This window comes from Aegilops tauschii, chromosome 6 (genome assembly GCF_002575655.3).
Source record: "Aegilops tauschii subsp. strangulata cultivar AL8/78 chromosome 6, Aet v6.0, whole genome shotgun sequence".
NCBI lineage: Eukaryota > Viridiplantae > Streptophyta > Magnoliopsida > Poales > Poaceae > Aegilops > Aegilops tauschii.
In genome coordinates, this window is record NC_053040.3 from 257,696,889 (window position 1) to 257,717,536 (window position 20,648).

At 54.3% G+C, this 20,648-nt stretch overlaps 1 protein-coding gene across 1 annotated transcript; it reads right to left on the reverse strand.

Moving 5' to 3' along the window:
* Positions 1-16,348: 16,348 nt before the first annotated feature.
* On the reverse strand, positions 16,349-17,035 carry LOC141026009 (uncharacterized). The gene is made up of 2 exons (XM_073501949.1): positions 16,919-17,035; positions 16,349-16,729 (listed from the first exon to the last, which is right to left on the reverse strand). Exons 1-2 carry the CDS (start codon positions 17,033-17,035, stop codon positions 16,349-16,351), a joined length of 498 nt encoding a protein of 165 aa, XP_073358050.1.
* Positions 17,036-20,648: the final 3,613 nt, after the last annotated feature.

The following is a 20,648-nucleotide window of genomic DNA, read 5'->3' on the forward strand; positions in this document are numbered from 1 at the left end:
AGTCCTTGCTGCTCCGATTGATAAGGAGCCCTTACTACTGTATGTGGCAGCTAACGCACGAGCCGTCAGTGTGGCTATTGTGGTGGACCGCAAGGAGGAGGGTAAGGAGCATCCGGTTCAGCGGCCGGTTTATTATGTCAGCGAAGTACTCATTGAGTCTAAGCAGCGGTACCCGCATTAGCCCCCACTGTGGCAGAAGCTGGTATATGGTGTGTTCATGGCAAGCCGGAAGCTTAAGCATTATTTTCAGGGTCATCCCATCACTGTGGTCAGTTCTGCCCCTCTTGGTGATATCATTCAAAACAGAGAGGCCACAGGGAGAATTGCTAAGTGGGCTATAGAACTTGGACCTCATGGTCTCAAATATGTGCCACGCACTGCTGTTAAGTCTCAGGCCTTGGTGGATTTCATCAATGATTGGACAGAGTCACAAGTACCCGAGCAAAAGCCGGATAACACGTATTGGACTATTCACTTCGATGGGTCCAGGCAGTTGGAGGGCTCGGGGGCTGGCGTTGTATTGGCTTCCCCTAAAGGTGACAAGTTCCATTATGTGCTACAGTTGATGTTTCCTTGCACTAACAATGCGGCTGAGTACGAGGCCTTGCTCCACGGTCTTCGGATGGCTAAGGAGATGAGCTTGAGCCGGGTAAGGTGCTTTGGTGACTCAGACTTGGTGGCTCAACAAGTATCAGGCAAGTGGGATTCTAAGGATCCTCTCATGGCGGCTTATCGCCGCGAGGTTGATGCCATTGCTGGGCACTTTCAGGGCTACCAAGTGGAGCACATTGATCGCAGGAAGAACGAGGCGGCTGATGCTCTAAGCCGGCTAGGCTCTCAGCGAAAGCCGGTGCCGCCTAACACTTTCCTGGACGTCCTGTACAACCCTTCGGTTAAGTTGCCTACAGAGGAAGACTTGGATGTCCCTGACCCGGAGGCACGACTGGTGGCGGCTCTTCATGTCATACCAGACTGGACAATGCCGTATCTGGCTTACATAACCCGGGGAGAGTTGCCTGAGGATGAAACTTTGGCCAGGCAAATAACCCGGCGGGCTAAGTCAATGATCGTTATCGATGGCGAGTTGCATCATCGCAGTGTTACAGGGGCATTTCAGCGTTGTGTCTCCCTGAGGAAGGTCAAGAGATCTTGCGTGAGATCCATGAAGGGGATTGTGGCCATCATGCCGGCTCAAAATCCCTTGTGGCCAAGGCTTTCCGTCATGGTTTTTATTGGTTGACGGCTCATGCTGATGCAAAGGACTTGGTCAGTAAATGTGATGGTTGCCAAAGGTTCTCACGACGGGCTCACGTGCCGGCTCAGGAGTTGAGGATGATCCCAATCACTTGGCCCTTTGCGGTCTGGGGGCTTGATATGGTTGGGCCTTTTAAAAGGTCCAAGGATAAGAAGACCCACCTCTTGGTGGCAGTGGACAAATTCACAAAGTGGGTGGAAGCTGAGCCAGTTAGCAAGTGCGATGCAGCCACGGCGGTTCAATTTATGAAAAAGGTGATTTTCCGCTTTGGCTTTCCGCACAGCATTATAACTGACAATGGCACCAATCTTTCCAAAGGCGCCATGGAAGAGTTTTGTCAAAGAGAGCATATCCGACTTGATGTTTCCTCAGTGGCTCATCCTCAATCCAATGGTCAAGCTGAGAGAGCTAATCAGGAGATTCTGAAAGGCATCAAGCCCCGGCTTTTGGTCCCTTTGCAACGGACGCTGGGTTGTTGGGTGGAGGAGTTGCCCTCCGTGTTATGGAGTATCAACACTACTCCTAACAGGTCTACAGGCTTCACGCCTTTCTTCATGGTTTATGGAGCAGAAGCAGTCCTCCCCAGTGACATCCGTCACGACTCACCTCGCGTGGCGGCTTATGTTGAGACGGATAATGAACAGGCGTGCCAGGATGCTCTTGACTTGTTGGACGAACAGCGTGATGTGGCAGCAGCCCGTTCAGCGATTTACCAACAAGACCTGCGCCGTTATCATAGCCGCCGGGTCAAATCCCGGGTCTTCCAGGAAGGCGACCTTGTGCTCCGACTCATCCAGGATCAAACAGATGCACACAAGTTATCCCCACCTTGGGAAGGGCCCTTTGTGGTCAGCAAGAACTTGCACAACGGGTCATATTACCTCATTGACATTCGTGAGCACAAAGATTCACGTAAGTCGGAGGAAGAGACCCGTCGGCCGTGGAACATAGCTCAGCTGCGGCCTTACTACACTTGAGCCACCGGCTCTCGTGGTTTACATATTTCTCTCAGCCATGTATATATTATGATAAGCAATAAAGCAGGACCTCTGTCCTTTTTTCCTCCAAATATAAACATGTTGTTCTTATTGCAAGATTACATGATGACTTAAAGGAGGATCCGGTTTATGATCGTATTCGAATCTAGCCTTAAGCAATAAAGTCACTTGGGGGCTTCCTGTTCAAACATGGGTCGTATTCGAACCAAAGAGAACATAGCTGTCGATACCCATTTGATTGGCAAAGTGCCGAGCTCATTGGGAGGTTATCTTTGGTCATATTTGAATCATAGTTTAACCCCTCTGAGAACCGACGTGGATCGTATTCGAATCAGCGTCGCTAAACAATTCTAAAAATCACTTGGGGGCTTCCTGTTCAAACATGGGTCGTATTCGAACCAAAGAGAACATAGCTGTCGGTACCCTCTTGATTGGCATCGCCAAACCCACTGGGGGCTATATGATCGTATCCGAATCTTGGCTTAACCCCTTTGGGCCGGGTCTCTGGTCGTATTCGAACCGGAAGCCCCTAAAGTTCCTCTGCTTTATCACAAGTTTACTCTGATTATGTCAAGGTGTGTACGGCCGGGTCTCACTTTACCGGCTTAACTTTGGTTTACAGTGTTCATTGAACGCCATGGGTGTTATTACGACGGGTAAATCGGAGTTAAGATACCAACCTTGTTACCCGCGTTATCTAACCCGGAAGTATGCTTACAGGCCGCTAAGTGTATTATCACGGCTGTGTTAAGGATATAATTGAGGACCAGTCTTTTTTGATTCATATTCCGGGTTATCTATCCAAAACACCTGATTCTCAGGGCGGTAAGCTGCCTTGAGACTTGTGATTTTCCTTTCTATGCAGGTTATTTAAAGGCACCTCTTTGAGGTTGAGAAAAACAAAGGGATGGTTATAACCTGGAGAAATATCAAAGAGACAACTTCAAAGGACTTTCGCGTTCAATACGTGCACGATGGCACGGCAGAAATAAACTGTTGCACCTATTCTATTACAAAAACTCATCAAGTCTAAGACGGGTGGAACATTGTTTGGTAACCCGCCAGCCGAGTTACGACGCCCGCTGAGTTGAAGTCTCCGGCTCGTTCCTGTCTTCTCCTCCGGCTGATCCCAACACCTGGAAGGTTGATGACTTCCAGTCGATGCCGCTGAGAGCTTCGAATTGGGCCTCCTCGTCAATTAACCCGGCCGAGTCAATCTCCGGGGCGAAGGTGTGCTGACGAGCCGGAGGGATCAGGTTGAGGGCTTCATAGCGAGGGGTTGGAATCCTCTGATTCTCCGCATCATAACCCGGCTGGTACTTGGTCAGATCCGTGTCATTCCTGATAAGGGTGGCCACCGGGCGTACAGCCTTCACGCGCGCTGCGAAGTCCTTCTGGTCGAAAGCTGAGCCGTCTTCCTTCAGGCTTGGATAACCCAGGGCGATGTCTGCCGGGTCTAGCTCCGGCAGGAATGCCTTGGCCCGGCTCAGCGCGGCGATTGCTCCGGCTCTCGCGGAGGCCCGTCGCAGCTCTTGGATCCGCTGAGGCAGAATGGCAAGCCGGCGCAGGACTTCGGCCAGATGAGTCGGCACCTCGTTGGATAGGGCCACCACAGCTAAGGCGTGCTGTGACCCGGTGTAGAGCTGCTCCACCAGGGTGTACACGGCCTTTAGCTTGGTGACCACGCTCTGGTTGAGGTTGGCACTTCTGGGACCTGTTTAACAGAATCAGATAAGCCGGTGACAAGGATGAATCATGAGATGTAAACATTCTAACATGGATGAAAGCCGGTGAGGCGACTTACCGAAGATGGCGGCCACCATTTCGGAAACCTGGCGCTTTAGGCCGGAGAGCTCGGCGGTCTTCTCAGAGAGAGCCTTCTCCGCCTGTTCCGCCCGGGTCACCAGTGCGGCCTTCTCTTCAGCCCATGCTTTTCTCTCAGCATCAAACTCGGTCTTTAACTTTTCTTGCGTGGCAATGCTGGATACAAACTTGGCGTTTGCCTTCCGGGTCTCCATCTCCTGCATCTTCAGCCGGCTCTTGAGATCCGCAAGGTCCGCCTCTAGCTTCTTGCTCACCGCCTGTATAAATTTCCGGGTTATTAACAGTCATTATATAAGTCCCAAGCGTTTTCCAAGCAAAGACACTTGGCACTTGGGGGCTAATGCGTATTGAACGTATCTATCTATATACTGCCGGCTCAATTAAGTAAGCCGGAACCTAAGTCTACAACATATTCAATCATAAGTCGTCGACCTGGGGGCTAGCATGGCAAAGGTAACTATGCAGTAAGTAAGAAGGATACCTCAGATTTTTGCTGGATCTGGTTTACCATGGCGATCTCGGTGTCCCGGCTCTTGTGTACTTGGCTGATGTAGCCAGAGACGAGCTCTCCAATGCTCAGGTTGTTGTAGTTGGAGAGGTCCAGATTCGCCTGGTGGGGCTGCAGTAACTCCCCCTTGGCGGAGCACTTGGCCAATACGGTCGGTCTCCCCGGCTCAACATACTCCGTCCGGGTAATTACCACGTCCGGGTCGTCTGCTGGTGGAGCTGAGCCGGAGGCCTCCGGGTTAACCGAAGCTTCAGTCGTTGCCTTGGTAGTTGGGGCGGTGGCTTCAGGTGCCGTGTCCATTGGAGTGGCGGCTTCGGGGGCGGAGGCAGCTGGCGGTTCTTGGACTGTCACCGCCGGCTCAGGCAAATCCGGCACTCCGGCCGACTTGGTTTTCTTCACCCTCTTGGTGAGCTTTGCTTGGGCACTGAAAGAACAACAAAGGTTAGTACAAAGCATATGAGTAAAGATCAGAACAACATGAGATGATTGTTGTTACCCGGGCGCGGTCTTGAAAGCTGGCAGATTTGACTGCATGGAGTCACCCGAAGAGGGGGAGGTCTCCTGGTAATTGGAGTCAGAAGAGTTGAGTGGCTGACGGATAACACCCGCCAACGGGTGAAAAGGGTACAAGTGGGAAATAACCTCAGTTCGGCGCTTCCTTGTTGCGTCAGGTAACCCGGCGGAGAGGTCGGTGTCCTTGTTGGTCCGGGTGTGACGCCGGCTTTCGTGAACCTGTCGCTTCAAAAGAAATTGAGGGTCTTGATGAGCTAAAGGATGTGAAAAGCTTGCTTTCCGGGTTACCCTTCGGACTTTCAGCTGTGGCAAGGGCTCCGAGTCGGAGGAAAGTGACATTACCTCTTCAACCACCGGGTTACTGGCGCCGGTGTCATCCTGTCAATGAGCAAGTGTTGACAAGGCGGACAGCAACAAACAACAAATACAGCAAGAATTTAAAGGCTTAAGGGTTACCTCTGACTCGGAGCTGTCGCTTAATTGCATCAGCTCCGAAGCAGTAGGTCTGCTTCCTTTTTTGCGAGGGGCGGCTTTCTTGGCAGCTTTCTTCGCCTTCCTGGCCTTCTTGGCTGCCTCATGGTCATACTTGACCCGCCAGAACTTATCATCAGCCTGAAAAATACAATGATGAATCCTTAAAATGGTTCAGATGAAGGTTATATGCAGAAGAAGATAAAAAGTTAAAGTCAGCGGCTTACCGCTGGGGCTGGGTTGGTCTTGCAGAAGGGGGCTAGCCCGGTCCTTCCATAGTCTGCCAGGCTCTCGTTTAAAAGAGCCTTGGTCTCCTCCTCTGCAACGTCTTCTGGAAGATCATTGCGGCTGTGCCTCTGGGGTCATCCTTTCGCCCGGTGTACTCACACATTAAGCCGGGGCGGCGGCTCAATGGGATCACCCGCCATGAGATCCAGACCCGGACCAGGTCGATTCCGTTCAGACCGTTGCTCAGGAGGGCCTTGATTTTGTTGATAGTAGGAAGCAGAGGCTGGCGCTCCGCTGGAGTCAGCTTGTCCGACAGTGGGTGAGTCGGCTCTAGACGTGTTGGGCGAAAGCCGGGCAGCGAGCTTTCATCAGCCAGGGACGTATCTTGGCAGTAGAACCAAGTCATGTTCCAGTCCTTGGGGTGGCTCGGCGGCTCTGCGTAAGGGAAAAGACAGTCCCTACGCCGCTGGATGGAAATGCCACCTAACTCCAGACTTGGCCCGTTGGCGCACTCATTCTGGCGGTTTAAGTAAAACAGCTCTCTGAAGAGCAGCAGACTAGGCTCTTCTCCAAGGTACACTTCACAAAAGACTTGGAAATTGCAGATGTTGGATACGGAGTTGGGTCCTATATCTTGAGGCCGCAAGTCGAAGAAGTTGAGCACGTCCCTGAAAAACTTTGAGCTGGGCGGTGCGAAGCCCCGGCTCATATGATCTGCGAAGATCACTACCTCCTCGTCCCTTGGCTGTGGTCTTTCTTCTGACGGGTCAGGGGCACGGTAGGACATGATTTCCTTCTTAGGGAGGTATCCGGACTTAACAAAATTGGCTAGGGTCTCGTTGGTCACGTTGGACCTCATCCAGTTGCAAGTGATGGGAGCTTTGGGAGGCATGGTGAAAGTTGGTGGTCTATGACAAAAAAGGAAAAATGTTCGGGTTAATTATAAGCCGGAGATCTACAGTTCCAAACTAAGGCGGCGGCTTATGAAGGGGACTAATGATATATACTCAGTTAAGCCGGAGGAATCTACGAAGCATGGTTTTCTTTAAACCGGAGGATTCTACAGCGCGTGGTTTCTTTAACCCGGAATCGTAAGCCGCCAAGATTCAATGGTTGCAGTTTTTACTAAGTGTGGTAAAACAGGTTTCACATAGTGCAGTAACTTTTTTGGATCAAAATGGTCGGGTGAAATGAAAATTTTCTAGACCTAGAAACAGACGAGCGGATGTTCTTGAGCTCGAACGAAGCATTTATACAGTGGAAAGAAATCTACTGACATAAGGCCTAAACAACTGCCGCACTAGTTCTATACAAGGCTAAAGATCAAACAAGGGCGGTGACTACGGGAACTACCGAAGCTTGTGGCAATGGCGATGAACACGACGAACACGGACGAACCCTGCGGTAGATCTATCTTACAAGACAAGCAAAACTTACCGGAGCTGGAGAGCCGCGGGAGTCGCCGCCGTTTATCTGGTCCGAGTCAGGGTGATGCAGCGGCCAAGGTTGACGAAGACCGGAGGCGAGACGACGGCGGCGGAGTGCGAGCTCAGTAAGAAAGGCAGCGGCGCGAGGAGGAAGAAGAGAGCGTGAGAACAGCCCGTCGGGCCGGCCTATTTATAAGGCAAGGTCATAAGCGGGCGCGAGATTTAAGGGAACCACGGCGTGGTTATCTCCCCCCCCCCCCCACGACGCCTCGTTTTTCGGAACGGCAGTAAAAGCAAAGATCCGTTGCGGATCTGGTGGAGTAAAAAACGGGCTTAATGGAAGATGACGTCACGGCGGATTATCCGGAGTCCAGAGGATGACGTCACGCCGGGTTATGGCCTTCACATGAATGGTAAGCCGGAGATTTTTTCTGTCAGCAGAGTTGAAGATTGACATGAGCCGGCTCAAATCAATCTGGGGCCTAATGTTGAGGATATAGACCTTAGAGTCACCCGCCGGGAGGGGCCGGGTTACTCGTATGATCGTTGCCAGAAGCCCGGAGCCAAGCTTGAAGACGATGGGCCAGAGATGGGCTAAGACCCGGATATGGCTTAAAGCCCGTAGTTACAATCATTATTATGGAAGAACTTGTAGTGTAAGGCAAGTATAGTTGAGAGTCCGAGCCAGACACTCTTATGAGCCGGCCGGGACTCTAAGGGCTGCTGGGCGTCAGCCTCCCTATATAAAGGGACGACCCGGCAGCGGTTTAGGGACGACAATCTCATCGAGAGCCGAGCATAGCTGTTTAGCTCCCTGGTGATCGTAACCCTAATCAATACCACCTCAAACTGGACGTAGGCTTTTACCTTCACCGTAAGGGGCCGAACCAGTATAACCCTCGTGTCCCTTGTCCCACATTAACCCCTTCAAGCTTCCTAGTTGCGATGGCTCCACGACTAAGTCCTAGCTCGAGGACATCTGCCGTGACAATTCCACGACAACACTCGAAGAACAAGGTCAGCTTGGCGTTGGTGGTCCCGCTGCGCTCTGGGGCGTACCTCACGTTTGGCATCCCCATGGTAGCCAGTTGCGCGGTGATCCTGCCGGCCACGTCCTCGAGGCGGCCGATCCAGCGGTTCACGCCCTCCTTGAAATCCTTATGCTCGGCGGCCTCGTTCTTCTACAGCTGCTTCTCGGTCTCTAGCTCCTTGGCCAGGGTCCCCTCCCGGGCTTTGGCCTCCGTGAGCATCCCCTCGAGGCCCTCCAGCTTCAGCGTGAGGTCCTTGATGGACTTGTTGGCCTCGGAGAGCTCCCCGGCCTTGCTGATGGCCGCGCCCTGCGCCTCCGTCAGGGCGCCGTTGAGCATGTCCTTCTCTTGGGACAGCTTCAGGGCCTGCTCCTTCAGCTCGTCCCGCTCCACCTCCAACTCCTTCACCTTGCCGGCGTGAACCTGGGCCTGGGCATCGAGCGCCTCTTTGTGCCTCTGCTCCAGCTCACGGGTCCACTGCAAGACAAGCTTCTCCACCTCCCTGTCCTTGGCACGGAGTTTGGCGTCGAGGTCCGCCTCGCGCTTAGCGAGGTCCTCCTCCTGGGAGTTCAGCGCGGCCTGGTGCTGAGTCCGGGCGGCCTTGGTTGCCGCGGCCAAGCCCTCCGCCGTCTCCTGGGCCTTCTCGATGTAGGCCAGCTTCATGGTGAGCTCCACGTCGTGCTTGGCCAGCTCGCCCTGGGCGGTCTTCAGCTCCTCATGAGCCTGGCGGAACCAGTCCTGCGTCTCGGCAACGCGCTTCTGGAGGTCCGCCTCCGCCTTCTCCGCCACCGTCATCCTAGACTTAGCCTTGTCCAGGCGGGCGCGGTGGAGCGCATGGAGCTTCCGGAAGCTGGCGCCCATGGCGTGGAGGAGCCGCTCTTCCTGGGAGCCATCGCCACCGGCGCTCGGCTCGTCAACGATCTCAATCCCGGCGGCGGCAAGCACCTCGTCGTCAAACACCTCCCCCTCGACGGGAGCCCTGGTGCTCGACGCGCCTGGGAGGTGGACGAAGCGATCGTCGCTTACCTTCAGGTACCTGCCGGAGCCAGAGGCAGCGGAGGAGGAAGGCTGGTCATTGACCACCTCCTCCTCGGCAGCGGCCTTGCCAGCCTCTCCGGCAGGCCCCTTGCCGGCCTCCCCGGCAGGCCCTTTGGCGGCGTCCTCCGCGGCGCCCCTGGCGACCTCCTCGGCGGCGATCTTCTCTGCCTCCGCCGCGGCGTCCTTGGCCACGTCCTCGATAACGGTGTCCAGGTCCTCCCGGTCCGCCGAGAGAGGATCTGAATATCAAGAAGAGGGTGGGGTAGAGCCAAGATCAAAGATTCAAAAAGAAGAGAAAAAGCAGGGACAAAAGGCCAGGGACTTACCGGTCCCGGGCTGGGAAGCAGAAGTCCCCTCCCCGCCAATATCTGGCGCCGAGGCGAAGCCACCGGCGCCCGAGTTCTCCTCCTCCTCCTCCATGTGCATGGGCTCGGTGCTTGGCGCCCTTACCGGGGACGTCCCTTGGGGCGGTGTGGTCGATGGGGGCGGCGTGGTGGGAGTAGCCCTCTGTGGCTCCTCCCGCTGCTGCTCTCCTCCTGCATACGTGACAAGGTCAGCGCCAAAGTATCATACCCATTACACATGTCGTCGAGGAGTGAGCGGTGAATTTACGCTGGGGGCTACGCCGGGGGCTACTGTCCGGGCTGCTCAACACCACCAGTGGCGCCCTTGAAGTACCAGCCGGGGGCTGGCTACCCGCCGAGGTCTTGGCCCTTTTCACCCTCTGGGCCAGCGTCTCCGCATCCCTGCAAAGATGAAAACGAGTAAAGACAAGCAACACAGATTGAGGAGACAGAGATGACGGGAAAGAACAAGATACTTACTCGTCGTCCACCTCCTCCTCTGTTGTTTTCCTCTTCCTCCTCTGGCTGAGGGATCCGAAGTCGAAGGTGACCTCCGCGTCGGCGTCCACCGGAGGAGGGGAGGAGGGCGGAGTCTGGGCGCGCTTGGGCGAAGAGGAGGCAGATGCTCACTTCTTCGCCGCCGCGGCCTTCACCACTTTCTTCGCCGCTGCGGCCCTCATCTGACGCGCGGACTCCTCCGGAGACTTTGGCCGCCGTGCGCAGAAGTGGCCGACCGCAGGACTCGCCCTCTCCCCGTGGCCGGAGGGTCAACAGCCCTGGCCTCCTCCTTCGACGACTCGTCGGTCGCATCCTCAACCAGAGGAGCCTCCGTGCCGGTGCTGCTGGCTTCCCAGGCGGCCGCCACCCACCGAGCGAGCTCCTCCTCCTTCGCGATCGTCGCGGCCTTGTCCTCCACACCACCAGCACTGCCGGCCTCCTCGGCAAGCTGCGCCTCCCTCGCCCTGGTGGCGATGTAGTCCAGTTCCGCCTAGGTGGTGTCCTGGACGAGCAGCCGCTCGGCGTCGGCGTTGACGTATCCCTCGTGCAGAGTATCGAAGAACTCCTGCACCTGGACGTCCTCCAGCTCGACCTAGCTCGGGTCAGGGCCATGCGTGTCGCAGTCCGGCATCATGGCGATGATTTCGGTCCGGCACGAATTATTGCACAGCGGGACCACTCCCGTCGGCAACTTGAACAAGGGCCCCTTGAAGACCTTGCCGGCCTTCGCGGCGGCCCTCGCGACCTTTCCGGTCCACTCGACCTCGCCGTCGCGGCCCACATTGAGCTGGAAAAGTCGCTGGCAGAAATGGGCATGCCCCATCACGGTGAAATTGTGGTCGAGGCTGGGGCGAAGCCGCATGATGTCAGCGGGGTTCGTGAAGAGCCCGGCCGGCCTCCCCTTGTTGTGCAGTGGAGCGATCCGGCGGCGGATGAAGTCTGCCCCGATCATCTCAAGGGTGAGTCCAGCCTTGGTGAGCCGAAGGATCCTGGTGGTAGCGGCCGAGAGCTTCTCGTCGTCAGCATCGACGTCGCTCCAATCGCCTCTGCGGACCGGCGGCGCCTGGCAAACTTCGCAGAACGCCGGCGGGTCCTTCTCTTCGATCCAGCACCACCGGCCCCGCCATTCTTCCCACCTCTCCTTCATGGCGCCATCCGGGTACGCTCCCTTGGACCTTGGGATCCAGGTGATGCAACCAGAAATGGCGCCTCCCATTTGGATCCGAGGGAAGAAGTAATGGCGGAAGAGCGCCGTGTTGGGGTGCACCCCGGCGAAACCCTCGCAGAGGTGCGCGAAAAGGGCCATGCACGCCACGGCATTCGGGGTGAAATCCAAGAGGCGGAAGGAAAAGGTGTGCATGATGTCACTGAAGAAATCGGAGAAGGGAGGACAAAGCCCGCAGGAGAAATAGTCGACAAAGAAGGGGTACCGATTTGGGGCAGCCTCGACGCAGTTGGCGGGGATGACGCACGTGGCTGGGTGCCCCGTCCTCTCTCCCCTCGTCTTCACCCCCCACAAGGGCTTGAAGGCTTCTCGGAGCTCGAACACATCAACCGTCAAGGGGAAGTAGGCGGACTGGATGCTCTTACTATCGACTCTACTGCTCAGTTGAAGAAGCTTGCCGACGACCTCGCCGTTGCCTCTACCGTCAAGGCGGACCTCGACCAGCAAGTGGCTGAGCTGACGGAGAAGCTTGCTGGGAGTGCCAAGGAGGTCTCGGTCCTCAAGGAGGAGGTGCAGAAAGCAGAGTCTCTTCCGAAGGACTCACAATCGCAGCTCTCCTCCAAGAACCAAGGCCTCGAGGCTGCCAACGACACCATTGAAGGCCTGAAGGCCAGGATCGGCTCCTTGGAGGGCTCAATGGAATCCATCGAGGCCCGCGAGCAGTAGCTGTCAAAGGATCTGGACACCACAAGGCGCCTCCGCAAGGATGCAGAGGACAAGCTGAAGAACCACTCTGATCAAGTTGACCTCTGGATCAAAAGCTTGGTCGACATCGCTGATCGCCTCACTGCTCAGACCGCGGCGATGGGTATGGAGGGGCGGTCTATTTGGCCAGCAAGGAGGAGGCCCCTAGTGCTAAGCTGGGGGTTTCTTCAATGAGCTAATTGCCAAGCTGAAGACGCACGAGGAGGGAAGAGCTGGCCGCTTCGAGGCTGAATCCCGAAGGCTTGCTCGCAACTCCCTCTTCATGGTCCTGAGCAACATCGCTTGCCGTCACCCGGATCTCTACCTCACTGATGGTTTCAGGAAGCCGCCACGGGGTGGTGATGTATCTACCGCCGAGGAGAAGGTCGCTCCCTTCGCCGACAGGGTTCTTGTCGTGCGAGCCCGGCAAGCCCGCCCTTGAATTATTCCCGCCATCGTGCGGTCCTGTAATCAAATCAATGGCGCATGTCTTGTGTTTAGACTTCGTTCTGTTTATGTTTTCATGCAAACTCGATGTTTTTGCTTATTCTGAATTGCATGTTTATCCTTTTCGAGTTTTATCCATGCAATGTTCGTATGATTAGTCTCTATTGCACATTCAGGTTGCCTGCCGGTATCATGTTGCCGCAATGGTCGTAAGGGTCTGGCCCTTAACAGTCATTTGGCGTGGATGCGTCCCGACAGGTTTTTCCTCTGTAGTTTCCGATGCAGCCACTCGTTCCGCGAGTAGGCTCTGATCGGAACGAGGGTGCAGACAAGAATCTAACAGAGGTACCATCTTGTGAAAGATTTCATCGCACGAACACTTCGGCACTCAAGGGATAAACAAACGTGAAAATCTAAAAATCCGAAATAACGCAAGGATAACATGAACTTAGCTCTTATCTGTGCCTCCATCCACTCTTTTCAGCTGTGGCCGCTTGCCGGGCTCGTAGGCTTCGGGAGAGATGGTGTCGCACGTGCCTTTATTTCCAGCCCCTGCAGGGGTCGGTCAAATCTATATATATCTCATAGGTGGCAGGATACGGTGTCGGGCACAACGAGTCTCTCTCCTCTTCCCTTCACGTCTTTTTGAACAATACGACGGCCATTGGCACAAAAGTCACACCAACGCGAACGGGCGTGCCGGAGCATAATTGTCGGGGTATCGTTCAACGGATTCAAACCAGCGCTCTACTCAGGACTTCCCTACACAGGGTAAGTGCTGAACCGAGTGTCATGCGTGCTCATCAACGTTGATGACTCTAGAACCCGGAGAAGCTCGATTGTCAAAATGCAAGAGTGGCAGAGAGAGAGACCATGTTCCTCGGTGCACCCATGCTGCCTGATCCGCCCGTGGCGGCCTCGTCTCTTTATTTGTCGGCTTCCGCCATTGTCGTGGCCGCGTCGGAAAGAGGCGATGGAGTTTGGATAGGACCGAAGGGGGAGCAATGTCGTCCTCCCACTCCGTCCCTGCCCTCCCCCGCCTTCTCTCAGGCGCCATTCAACAATGACGTTGTTGACGAAGCAGGTGATGAAGATGACGCGCTGCTCACGCTCTCGGGTTCGCGCAAGTGACCCCACTACCTGGCGCGCCAAAGATGTCATGGGAAACCATGGCCACCTATGGGGCCAAAGAGCCCCTTCTGGTTCGGCGAGGGGATGGGCACATTGCACAAAGAGCGGAGAAGCGTAACATAGCACGGCAGAGATCACGCGGGCAGCTTTACCCAGGTTCGGGCCCCCGCGAGGCGTAAAACCCTACTCCTGCTTTGGTGGATTGATGGTGGAAAAGCGCAGCGCTCTTGCCCAGCAAGGTTGCCTCAAGGCGAGAGTGGCTACGCGCGTATGAGTATGAGGGGGTCTGAATCCTTTCTAAGGTTGCCATGGGCCTCCTTTTATAGATCAAGGGGTCACCATAATGGCAAATCAGTCTTTACATACTGATTAGATAGCAAACAGTGCTATCATACCTAACTCTGCAGGCTAATAGGGCGCATTAAATGTGCCGCTCAGTGTCACATCACAGCTTGCCCGGCAGGCCCTGCCGGGCTATTTTGCCAGCTTCGCCCCAGCTTGCTTGACACGTCTCAGGACGGGTGTCGCTTGGAGGTATTTTCTGTAGGAAGTGGTTGCCATGTGGTAGAGAGCAGCCACTTAGTCACTTAGGAGCTTGACACCCCATTGATTGACGACGTACGCTACTGCAGGGTGGTGTGGTGGAGTAGTTCCCTCTGTGAGCCTCGGCAGGCCTGCCGGGGCGATCTTTGAAGGCTTGCTTCCGGGGCAACCCCAACCTCGCCAGGCTCGCCTGCCCGACAAGGGAGGTCCTTCTCATAGTGGAATCATGTCTCTCTAACTAGTCTTAGTCTCCTTGATCTGCATGTTGGTCCTTCAGAGAACTGATCCTTTTGTGCCTTGATCTGACCTTGGTGTTGTAATCTTGCTCTTCGGCCTATTGGCTTACCGTCCGTGCATGAGTCAGGGGAAAACATACACCCCTGTTTGTGTTCCCTGACACAATGTTTCTTAGAGTCTGTGATGTAGCCAGCTGTAGATTACCTTTTCTCTCTTCTTCTCTCTCATCCATCTCAACACAAATATTATCATTATAACCTCGTGACTTTAAATTATTATACTTGCTCTTCAGGTACGTGCAAAGGAAGATTTTTGTTTCGGGAGATGTTTCTCTTTTTCAGTCAATATATTTCTGAATAAAATGATGGGGGAGCTCAATGAAGCCACATGGCACATGTGGAGGTGTTGTTTGCCAACTTCTTGCGTGGATTGATCACACTGACGTGCTGATGCTTCCAGAAGAACATAGACACTGCTGGGTACAATGAGGTTACTGTAGATGCGATCCCAGCCATTCCGAGGCACTTAGACCGCTGGATCAAACATCAATAAATGGCTAATATCACATCACACATGAAATTGAGAATTTCTAAACTAATTATAGAAATAGCCTGCAGCGGGCTACTCATTTTTTGCTCCGAGAGGTTGCGGGCGTCTGGATCCGCCACGACGGCCTCTGAGAACGTGGGCCCAATTTCTAGCGACCGATGTCGTTAAGGAGGCAAAGCAAGTGTTACCCTTTAAAAAATAACTTAGGCAGTAAACTTACAACCCGTCACGCTAGCTTCGCCCCAACAAGCGGTCGGTGCGGCTCGCCGCTCACCGAAGGGACGCGCATCGGCTTGGTGCATCATCGACACATGCGACCACATGTAAGCAGCAGCACCAACACACGGTCGGTCCACCGCTTAGCATGAACAAACGGTATGTCCGGTCCGCCGCTCACCGAACTGACGCGCATCGGGTTGGTACATCACTTATGTTCGGCCGCATGTGAGCAGTAGCAAACCGACAGACCAAGCTCCCTTGCCTACCGCGTGCCAAAAGCTGGCCTTTTATTGTAGATCCCTTTAAAAAATGAAGATCACATAGGAGCAGACCATGGAAGTTGCGAACGCTCGAGTGGCAGCTTCATGGGTAGGGGAGGGGCGTGGTGTGGCAGTTTTTTAATATGCCACGACACTTTTTTTCCTACTATTGTGTACGTGCAATAACCGGCACCGTCTGATACATATATTACGGCTATTGGGGCGTTCGCCAGGAATAGCCTCGTGGCGAGCTATTGACTAGTCTCTTTTTCACACGCATTACATCGACACATGTCATCTCTGTCCCTCTTTCCCATGCACACACCTAGTCTCTCAAGACTTCTCGCACGCACCATCTCTAGCTATCTAGGTCGATGCCACCCACATACACTGTGTTTAGTACGTTGTACATGAAGAGAACAGGTGCACGCACAGACTCGTCTCTCTCACCCACGCATCTGTAGCTACGAGTTGTAGTGTTCTCAACCATCCGATTGGCTCTATCATAGGTTCACATTGCTCCTTGGCCTTGAGATTCAGAAGTTTAAAACGCGGAGCCTCAACTAGAGGCGCGATGTTTTGGTTAATGCGTGGGACACACACGACACCAACTCGACACGAGCTTGGTCTGCCTGGTGCGTAGTCAGGTGAGTACTACTAGTACTAATACTTATTTGATGTGTTGCGTCAACTTACAGAAGTATGCAACACTTCCTCAACAAACAAGCATATAAGCAGCTTATACTCCTTACCCAAAGGATCTTTATATCCAACAGACATAAAATATCCCTTCGACTTTTGGAAATTGCTTTAATTGTTCTCCATTGCCACCAAAACCCACCATCTCTTAAGCTAAAGTAGACCGAGCTAACCCCCATATTAGCATATTACTAAGATAAATAGAAGGCATTGTAGAATCATTTAGGAGGTGAGCTTGTCAACCTGCATGTGGAGGGACACCGTCCTCGACAACCCAGCCCCGGCCAGCAACTTGGGCCACACTGTGAAGAAGGTCAGCTCCCGCACCACGACGGCATCGAGCTCCATGCTACTTGTCACCTCGATTTCCACCTTGACGGCGTCGGCCTTGCCTTTGGGCTCGCCCGGCGGTTCGTTCGCCCACACCTTGGCCGTGTAGTGCGGTGGTGGGGACGCCCCTGCTCTGATGCAGACGACCGACACGGTGATAGGCGCGCCGATGTCAAGCACGCCTCCGACCATGAAAAATGTGTGGTCCTCCTCCGCGAATAGCAAGCGCCGCGGCTCCGACACCAACACTTGTAGCTGGAGCACCTTGTTGTACTAGATCCTGTGCACGGGCATGGAATGCACGGTGCTGATGTGGTGGGGGAGCGCCAGCGGTGGGCCCTCGTAGCCGCAGACGGGCACGGGGCATTTGCAGGGCGCGAGCGGACACACGCTCTGGTGATCGGCGAGCTTGTGATAAGTGACATAGAGCCCACAACCTTCGTGCGAGCACTCCACCCTCACCGAGGAGAGGACGGCGTCCATCGCCGTATTGCGCACGTCGATGCCGTCGGCGTGCTCGCACTTCTGGCACTGCCGCTGGTTCCCAGGGCGCTCTCCGCGGCAGTCCGTATAGGCCATGTTCCCTCGCTTGCACTTCACAAATCAATCGAACAACACATCAATCAAGAAGCCTGCACCTTGCTCGATCAGCCGAACGGACGAGGTGTATTCGAACCTCCTACACTGGAGGCTTCAGGGGGTGGAGGCACAAGGGGCAGTGGAGCAAGGTGAGGTCCATAGAGACCTCCATCGTCAGGTCCTATTCCGTTGGCATGATCTCGCCCTCCTCGTGCACCACCATCTCTCGCTTTAGGGCCGGGTGTAACGCCCCGAGACCGATGCTCCAGATGCCTTCCTTTTCTTTTCGTTGTTATCGTGTGTTTATTTTGTTTGTTGCATTATCATAATTATTTTGCATATTTTATTCCTCTATGTTGATGCCATGATCATGTTGAGTTCCTTGTCATATCTTTGCTTCTTGCACCATGCTCATCTCATTCGGTTATATTGCATTATCATGCCCATCATTGTCATATTGCATTGCCTCTTGTCATTTTGCATGCTAATCATATACCTTGTGGTAATCATCATGTTGTTGCCATGTGCATTTCATTCATCCTTATGTGGTGTGTTGTTGTTATGATGTGTGTGAGCATCATTCCTTGTCATCTCTCTCTCAAACCATGACCATGCATCATCACCTCTCCCTTCCTTCTCCTTTCTTTTATTTTGCAAGTGCCATTTCTCCCTTCTCCTTTAATGTTCATTCTTTCCCTATAAATCTTGCCTCTTGCCTACACCCTCTCTGTCAGATTTCATCCCATTTGAAGTTGTTTTGGTCAGGTTCAAAAATGATTGAAGTTTGAGAATAATTCAAACTCTAATTATTTTTCTGCCTTCTAAAAATGCCAGAGCAGTTCATTCAAATCCTACATAAATCCAAGGTTCCAAATTAATTCTTACTTATTCTTAATTCATCACCTAAACCCCTGGCCTTTTCCTTTTCTGAACCTGGGAATTCAAATTTTAACAAAAGAAAGAAAAGGGAAGGGGCCTCCCAGCAGCGTACTTGGGCCTCCTCCTCCTATTCAAGCCCAACCGTTGGACTCTTTCCCTCTCCTCTGGTAATTCTCCACCATGGTACCCTTCGACCCCACCTGCCAGCCTCTCCCTTTGATCCTTTTTCTTCCTCCTCAGGCCACCTCCCCCTCACAGTAAAAGCAGAGGAGGAGCACACATGGCCACCGAGGTAGCCAACCGAGCCGCGTCCCCTCCTATAAATCCCGCAGCCTCCGCCCTATGGTTCCTCCTCCTCCCTTCTTTCCCCTCCGCGCCACCGCCACATGTAAGGGGGCACCCACGCACCTGCTTCCGTGCCTCCAAGAGTCATGGCAGCTGCGGGCACGAGCTCGTCACTGGCCTAGTCCTTCACCGGCCTCCCTTCTGCGTCCCCGAACACCGCCACGCTGCCCCGGATCCATTCTGACGTCGAGCCACGCCCAAGGATCGCCAAGTCCGGCTACCTCCCCGTCGTTCCCTTCCTCCCCTGCTTCCTGCTACTTCAGGGATTGCACTGGTCAGTGCATCCTCCCGCCATCTCCGATCTCCGTCAACCTCGTACAACTTCAGCAGCACCCCCTCGGTGAGCAGCCGCTCCCCCCATCCCCTCTCTGATTCATTTCATTGCCGTAGTCCTCTTCCCGAGCAAGCTGACGCCATGTCCGCCATGGACGAGTTCCTGGAGCTCGCCCCGCTTGTGTACACGTGTGCTCATACACACGCATCACGAACCATCGCCCTGTATGCTCCATCCAAGGAGCAGCAGCTCCGTGCCGTTCATTGACATGGCCGGCCCTTGCTTCCCGAGCACGTCGGAAGGCAAGTCCGATGAGGTGGCTCTGCCTCCTCAGTTTCTTTGCGCGCACATGCACGCACACGTAAGAGCATCTCCAGCCGTTGGCCCCCCCAGGACGCATAAAAATCGCCCCCTGGGGCGAGCCGGCGATTCGTTCGGCGCTGGGGGCGGTTTTGCGCCCAGTCGTCGACCCCAGCTCGCCCCCAGTCGCCGATTTTGGCCCACTTTTGAAGGCCCATATGGGCGAGAATAGGCCCATATTCGGCGTGGTTCGCCGTGGCTCGGCGTTCAATTATCAACATAAATATTTTTTTATCACATATTTCATCACAGAAAATTCCTCGTCATCCGAGTCCATCGCCGAGGCAGGCAAATCGCCGAACACCTTGCGCGCGGTGGGCGTGCACCCGCCGTTAAACTGCCCCTCCGCGGCCGGAAACGGCGGCCCGAAACGCCCAGCTGGTGTCGGAGGGGCTGCCGCGGCGAACCTCTGCTATTTTTCCGGCAGGGAATGGCTATCTACCGGTGAAGGACGGCGGGGCGGCGCCGGGATATACCTAGTGGCGGCCGAGAGCGCGGGGGGTGGGAGGCGAGTCGGGGAAGAAAATCTTTGACTTCCTCACCTGACGGCGTGGGCCAGCCGCGCTTTTCCCTTGCGCCGGAGCCCCCAAGCGCCCCCCAGCGCGCCGGATTCGGCCTGCGGCCGCCAGGCGGAAAAAAGAGCCGAACCGGCGCTTTTCGTCGTCCTGGGGACGCGACTGGGCCTTTTTTTTTGCGCCGGCGCCGAAAAAGTCGCGGGGGGCCTGTTGGGGGCGCGGCTGGAGATGCTCTAACCGCAGCTCCACGCGCTCACGCCCTTCCTGCATATCACACACATCCCACCACGGCCACCGCAAGCCTATTCTGCACCCCCGCTGCATCTCTGCATCCACCAAGGTCGTTGCCTTGCTCGTCACCATCGACACCGGCGAGCAGCAGCCAGTCGTCCCCGCCTTGCACATCCACACCCACACCCTCACGTCGTTGCTCCACCCCACGCACCCTGGCACATTTTGCGCACCCCCGCCGGTCCTCTGCAACCACAGCAGTTGTTGCTGTTGGCCCCCGTCGTTGGCGAGCCCCCGTGCGACTTTGCTTTGCCACAGCAGTACTAAAAGCAAGGTGGCACAGTGGTTAACTACAGTAATTACCCACACTAATCATCTACAGCACATTATCTACAGTGCCAGCACCACCTCTCTGACTTGCCTTCTTTTTTCTACACAGAGGAGCACTGTGCTTCTCTGCCTTTGCTTGTATATGTCAGAGGAGCCGGCTCCGTTGCGGATAGCTCTACGTCATTTAGCTCGGTTCACATGATTCCTATCCTGCTTGTAAGTTTTGTACTTTTTTAAAATTCCTGAATCTTGAACCAAAAAGTTGAATAAGCCAAGTAAAAAAGCCATTAACTCCAAAACCTATGGTCCAAATGAGCTGACATTTTATAGATCAATACTAGGTACACGTATGATTTATTTGATTTAAAAATGATTTAAAACCAAACATTTGAAAATGAATAGAAATTTGTAATGTGGCCAGTTTTTCCTTTTGCCACATATGATCTTACAAGCAGGACCCACCTGTCAGAAATCATGATAACCGAGCTAAACAATGGATTGCAGTTACCTGCAACTGATTATACCAATAGGTGGTGTTCTCAACCCGTAGAATAGATAGTCTGCAAAACTGACCTCTATAGTTGTGGTCTATGCAATTTCCTCCAAATAAATCGCATCTTCAGATTATTCTACTGATGATCAAGCTGTTACTACTGGCGCGGCTAGAAGCAGTGGAGAT